Here is a 6,965-nt window from a genome sequence, read left to right as displayed (position 1 = left end):
ACACACACACACACACACACACGAGTAAAAAAGTAATGAAGTTATGTGAAGCCTTGGGCTATAACAGTGCATATCTGTGGGGGTGTAGTTGGGAGGGCTGTGAGTTTGAGGCCAACCTGGGCTACATAGTGAGTTCCAGACTAGCCTTGGCTCATATAAATAATGTGAGCTGGAAAATGCTATCCGTCCTAAGTCAGACATGGGTTCAGATCCCAGTCCATACTTGGAAAAGAAAGCATGTTCTCCCCATGTCCATGTTCTAGCTCGCTAGCTAGTGACAGTTATCCGTGGTTTAACAACAAACTCTTGCTTAGCCTTTAGCGTTTGACTTAACTAAGCAGGACTTTTCAAAAGAACGAACTATGACATCGTCATCGGCAGCCATATTGTGGGCACTTAACCCGTTTATTGACTGGTACATTAATACGGAAGAGATTTGCAAACTGCAGAGAGCCTCTGGTGTTCAAAGTTTAACAGTGCATTATTCTTTATAATTGAGACGGGGGTCTTGCTATGTAGCCCATGCCGGCCCGGAACTGGCAGCAATTCTTCTGCCTCAGCCTCCAAAGTGCTAGGGTTACAGGGATATGAGCCACCAGGCAAGGCAACAGAGCTGGACTTTCTCCAGGGAGCTGATGCTGGGGAGACAGGACCCCGTGACCTGGAAGAGATCATCCGTTCCAGGTGGGACCAAGACTGTAGCTTCTCAGATCACCCCCTACCCACCCCAAATATGGAAATTCCACGCGCTCCGGAGGTCACCCAAATCAGACTCAGAAGTGAGTGGCAACGTGTTGAGGAACACCAGGGTGAGGTAGGTAACGCCCTTGAAGGAAACATTGTTTAAATTAGATGAGAGCCCTCTACCTACATATACCGAGTGTGCTGGGATTACAAGCGATTGCCACCACTCCTGGTTTTCTGAGGTGCCGGGGACTAGAACCCAGGGCTCTGTGCCTGCCAGGCAAGCACTCTGCCAAATGAGCCACATCCTCAGTCCCAAGATGGCCTTTTCCTAATGGAACGGAGCTTGCCGTCCCGAGGACAGAGGCTAGCAAATCAGCAGCTTCCCTTCTTCATTTAAAAAAGATTCGTTTAACGAAGGTTCTGTCTGTGAGTCGGCGGCCCAGTCAAGACTTGGGGCCCTGCGTGGCGACCGTCCTCCCCTCGAGGGTACCCACTGCCCGCCCTCCGGGCCCTGGCCCTCCGCCCCGGCCGCGCCCTAGGCGCAGCCCCTTTTGGCACCGCGGCTCCCAGGTGCCCGGCGCAAAGGCGGAGCCGGACTGCAGCCGCCTGGGTGGCGCCACCGAGACCCCCGGGTATTCGCAGGTCCCGGCGCTACGGCTCCGACTCCCGCAGCATCCCCGGCAGCGGCTCCAACATCCCCGGGAACCCGAGACTCTCCGGTCGCGCACAACCAGCGGACGCCACCACCATGAGCGCGGGGCCGCGATGGCCAGCACCCGGCAGCCTGCCTGCGCTCTGCGCCTCGCTGCTCCTGCTGGGTCTGCAGCCGCCACCCGTGCGCACCGAGGGTGAGTGTCCGCAGCCGCAGGGGTCCCGGTGCAGCCGGGAGGCCAGCCGGGCCGGAGGTGTAGCCTGGAACCGGCTACCCTGAGCCCCAGCATCACCGGCCCCCACCTTTCCCCACCCTCCCCGCCGCCTGCTTCCCTGAGAGAGATCTCTAGAATGAAGTCACGTCTAGGCTGCCCTCGAACTTCCCCTGTTGGGATTGATTTTTCCATGTTCCCTCGGTTTTTCAACGTCTGTAAGGTAGGTGCCCTTCCCGGAGACTGCGGTCAGAAAATATTTGCGTTGTCTAGGAAGGTTTGAAAGATGAGTGAGGTATTCGTGTTCCTGGCAAACAGGGAAGCAAGGCGTCCCGGTAGGAGGAACAGCTCGAGCTGAGTCGCTCAGGGGTGTTGGGGAACATGGGACCTACGATTTAAAAGCAAATAGCTAGAGCCAAGCGGCCAGGTTGGGGTGGATGCCTTGGGACAGGCAGTGGAAAGCCAGGTAGCAGCCAGATGACAAGTTGACCCACTGTGGTTTTTTTTTTTAACCCGAATTCAGCTTTAAATTTTTTTTTAAACATTTAGTATTTATATGCATATGTGTTTATTTACTTTGTTTTTAAGTCGAAATTCAGCTTTAATTAAAAACAATTAGCGTGTGTGTGTGTGTGTGCTTACATGCGTGCTTGCTGAGCTGAAGGATTCCCTCCTTCCCCACGCACTACGTGGGTTCCCTGGGGTGGAATTCAGGTCACCAGGCTTGGCAGCAAGCGCCTTTATCCATTGAGCCATGTCGCTGGCCCTTGAATTTGGCTTTTGAAACTTGCCTTAAGCTAGCAGGATTAGAGTCCTGTGTCAATACAATTTCAGTTTGAAAAGCTAATTCAGCTGTGTTTAGTTGTTGAAACAAACCCCCGCCCCCCTCCCCCCCTCCCCCCGCCCCCCCGAACGTGGAGCTGGAGAGTTTGAAGGGAGGCCGCTGTCCTCAGCCCCAGAAGGTATTCTGGAAAGTTCACCCTTGGGACGACCTCGACCAACAGGGGAGAAAAGCCTTCGACCGATTTAGGGAGCTTTGCATACATTGAAATATAGTTATTTAAACCTGGTAAAGCCTAGGGTGATGCTAAAGATCAGGGAAAGAAAACCGTGGAACTTGAGGAAATGATGAGGGGGACAATATGTCACTCGACATCGCGGGTGCGCGCTCCAAGTTTGCATGTATGTGCCATGTTTTAATCAAGGACTTGGACTCTCGGTCAGCGTCTTAGCCATGCCCATGAGCAGTAAGAAGACACGGCTGTCAGCGGCTCCTCTAATTAGTTACCAATTAATTTATCTGGCAGGGCTCTAGAAGCATCCTGCCACTGAGCTAGATCCTCAGCCCCAATTTTAAAAAGAAATCTAGATACGCTTCTTAAAAGTCACCATTTAAAAATGTGTAACTGCGGTTTTTAAAATATGCACATGTAAATATTTTGTTGTGCAAACAATGTTTGTGCATCTAATTCTAGAGCATTCCATGACTGCCACATAAAACATCACCTCTCTTCGCGGTCCGTGCATTGGTAAAGCTTTAGCATTTCCAGCCTGACACTGAGCTGGAATTAAACTGGTTTTAAAGAAAGCAAGCAGCATGGGTTGGGTTAGTGCTAACTTTCCAACAAGGTCTACTCTTGTTCTAGTTTTAATTCCTTTGAACAAGATCTCTTTCCATGATGTTTTATAGAGTTTCGCCCCATTATGAACGCTTAAGCAGAATGCCACGAGGATAAGGATCAAAGTTTTGTGCCTGTCTGGATTGGGGAGGGGCACAGAAAACAGAAGGTGGGGTTGCCTCCGGCAAAGAGAAACCTAGGACTCCTAGTGTGTGTGTGTGTGTGTGTGTGTGTGTGTGTGTGTGTGTGTGTGTGCCTTTTATTTCTGGGAATGCTTCCTGCTCCCCACCACCACCTTCCTTCTTCCTCTCTCCACTTGACCTATGGAGAATCGTGAGCACACTTCATTGTAAGAAAATGCCATTTGCCAAGCCCTCCTTTGTATAGCAGAGCCACGGAAGAACTGTAATCTGTATTGTGAACAGCTTGCTGTCTGGGTCTGTGCTTACTGCCTCTCTCATCTCTAGTTATCTGAGTCTGTGTGAGGAGGAGGGGAGGACTCTAGTTATCTGGCCTGTGTTGACTGAGGTTTTCTGTTCAGCCTGGTTCCCACAGTCATTAAGTTCCAAAGAAATCACACAGGGGTCTATATTAATTATAAATTGATTGGCCTAGTATCTCAAGCTTCTTATTAACTCTTATAACTTATATTAGTCCATCATTTTTGTCTGTGTTAGCCACATGGCTTGGTACTGTTTTTTGGCGAGGCAGTCATATCTTGCTTCCTCTGCCTCTGGGTCACAACTGCAGCCTGCACTTCCCCCTTTCCAGCATTTTTGTTGTCCCGCCTCTACTTCCTGCCTCTACTTCCTGCCTGGTCACCCCACCCATACTTCCTGCCTGGCTACTGGCCAATCAGTATTTTATTAAAAATAATACAAGAGGCAGAATAAAAGACCACTGTCCCACAGCACTCCCCCACCCTTTTTTTAAAACAAGAACTCTGAATTGAATCTCTCTTGTTTAGCTTTTTTTTTTTTGACCATTATCCATAATAACTAGTAACCAACATTCTAAACAAAGAAAAATACCCATAGTCCATTTTTTGGGAAAGTGGGCTGATAATCTTATGGGGACCTAAAGAATATTTAGAATTATGATCAAGTCATGACTGGAGTATCCTGTTGAGGCTTGATCATCTCAAGCAGCGGTCTTGAATCTGTTCTGGATATAGAACTCAGACATCTGGGCCATCCACTCCTATTGGAGATTTCTCAGGGGGTCTTCCTTGATCAAACCTGATTTTTCTTAACCCAGAATGAATCCACAGCCTCTCATTTTCTGTGCAAACAAAAGTCAAACCTCTTCTCAAAAGTAACATACCTTTTGACTTCAATTTTGAAGTCAGGTTATTTTTAAAATACCTATCTTGGATTAATTTAGCAGCATTTATAAACAAATATCTTTTAGCAGCAGTTTCTCCTTCCTCAGCATTCAAACAATTTAAAGATAACATAATAACATACAGTATCCAGATTCTCTGTGTGCCTTTCATCTTTACTTGGCTTTATTTTAAGCTCTATTTCTTTTATTTTTAATATTTGGCTTTTTGAGACAGGGTTTCTCTGTGTATCTTTTTCTGTTCTGGAATTTACTCTGTAGACCAGGTTGTTCTTGAACTCACAGAGATCCACCTGCCTCTGCCTCCCAAGAGCTGGGATTAAAGGTGTGTGCCACCACACCCAACTACTCTCTTTTATTTATTTTAAAGACAATTATCTTTTTTTTCTATTTCCCAAGCCTATATATATTTTTAAACACACTCTAAACTGTTTAAAGGTTTTTTTATTTTTTAAATTTGAATCTGTCTTTACTATCTCTCTCTCTTTTTTTTAACCATATGAGTCTTTACTTTGCTAAGTGATATGGCTAGGACAAAAGCCATGGCTTTGACAGCTGGATCAAACCTATTCCTTAGCTTTTTGAGATTTTAGCCTCTTGGCAGAGGTACCGGCCAGAGCCATGTTTATTGTCACAACTCTATAGCGTTTTAAGGACCCTGTCACCACCAAAAAGCATGTAGTCAGCTTTTTATTAACACCATTTAAGTATTTCGTGGCAGGACCTCTTAAAAGTGCTGCAAGGTTTTGCAGCTAAAGCTGAGTCAGGAAGCCTCTCTTAAATGAGAGTGCTTGCCTCTAGCAAGCAGAGCCCACCTGAGAAAATGCTGCTATCAAGAAACTGTGTTTAGCTGGGTGGTGGTGGTGCACGCCTTTAATCCCAGCACTCGGGAGGCAGAGGCAGGCGGATCTCTGGGAGTTTGAGGCCAGCCTGGTCTACAAGAGTTAGTTCCAGGACAGGCACCAAAGCTACAGAGAAACCCTGTCTCGAAAAACCAAAAAAAAAAGAAAAGAAAAGAAAAGAAACTGTGTTTAACTCTTTTTTTTTTTTTTTGTCTAGAATTATTTTTTAAACTCTTTTTGGTTTTATGTGGATGCAGTTGTCCCACTTTGGGTGCCATTCTGTTCACTGAGTTTTTCTGTCCTGCCTGGTTCCCACAGTCATTAAGTCCCAAAGAAATCACAGAGGGGTCTACATTAATTATAAATTGATTGGCCTAGTATCTCAGGCTTCTTATTAACTCTTATAACTTATATTAGTCCATCATTTTTGTCTGTGTTAGCCACGTGGCTTGGTACTGTTTTTGGTGACACAGTCACATCTTGCTTCCTCTGTATCTGGGTCACAACTGCAGACTGCGCTTCCCTCTTTCCAGCATTTTTGTTGCCCCGCCTCTACTTCCTGCCTGGTTGCCCCACCCATACTTCCTGCCTGGATACTGGCCAATCAGCCTTTTATTAAAAATAATACAAGTGACAGGATAAAAGACCATTGTCCCACAGCAGGCCTGTGTGGGAACAAGGGGAGGACTGTTCAGTTGATACTAATGATTGTAGATATTTGGACAAAAACAGGCTCTAAAAAATAAAATTTAAGCAAAAAACATTCATTTATATTTGACTAATTCAGTATGTATCACACACACAAAGTAGAAAGACTACTGTATTTCTGTATTCTTACTTTGTTTTTCATTTGTATGTGTGTTTATTGGGTGCACAAGAAGATGGAGTCCAGCAGTCAGTACCAAGTGTCTTCCTCAATCCCTTTCTAATCTTAGGATTTTTAAATTTATTTATTTTAATATGTGTGTGTAGGTGCCTTCTGAGGTTAGTGATGTGGGATTCCCCTTAGATTGGAATTCCAAGCAGTTGTGAGCCACCCCATATGGGTGCTAGGAACCAAACTCTGGTCCTTTGCAAGAGCAGTGTGTGCTCTTAACTGCTGAGCAATTCCAGCCTCTCCACCTTGTGTTTTTGAGACAGGGTCTCAGGGGAACCTTGTCATTCAGTCACAGGAATCCTCACGTCTCCACCTCCCCAGTGCTGGGATTACAGGCATGTGTAGCTTAACACGGAGTTTATGTTTTTGGGTGGAGCACACGCCACATTCACATGTGGAGGTCAAAGGCAACTTTGTGGAGCCTTTTCTCTCCTTCTCCCTTTACAGGGGATTCCAGGACCAAACTTGGGTTGTCAGATTCATGCAGCAAGCTCCCTTACCCCCTGAGCTGTCTTGCCTGCAAGTGTGGGAGCTAGGAATGGAGCTCAAATCTTTACGTTAGAGCAGCAAGCCCTTTGCCAACTGAGTTATCTTCTCAAATTTTACTTTCTTCAATTTTTGAAATGGGAAAAAAGTCTTCATATTAACTAAATGCAAATGAGTGGTCTGGATAACGATTTAAGAGAACGACTCATCAATTCAGTCCATCTTCAAAGAGTAACTACTACATGCCAGG

General features: G+C 46.2%; 1 protein-coding gene across 1 annotated transcript in view; it reads left to right on the top strand.

Moving 5' to 3' along the window:
- Nucleotides 1–1,118: 1,118 nt before the first annotated feature.
- The window catches only part of Susd5 (sushi domain containing 5), a 44,252-nt gene continuing 38,405 nt past the window's right edge, over nucleotides 1,119–6,965 (top strand). The window contains exon 1 of the mRNA XM_075964269.1: nucleotides 1,119–1,535. Coding sequence (XP_075820384.1) covers nucleotides 1,436–1,535 — 100 coding nt within the window. The 5' untranslated portion in view covers nucleotides 1,119–1,435. The remainder of the gene's footprint in view (nucleotides 1,536–6,965) is intronic.

The sequence above is a fragment of the Microtus pennsylvanicus genome, chromosome 3, assembly GCF_037038515.1.
Source record: "Microtus pennsylvanicus isolate mMicPen1 chromosome 3, mMicPen1.hap1, whole genome shotgun sequence".
In the NCBI taxonomy this organism is placed as follows: domain Eukaryota; kingdom Metazoa; phylum Chordata; class Mammalia; order Rodentia; family Cricetidae; genus Microtus; species Microtus pennsylvanicus.
The sequence above is the reverse complement of the archived record's forward strand: the minus strand, read 5'-3'. Positions and strand labels throughout refer to the sequence as shown.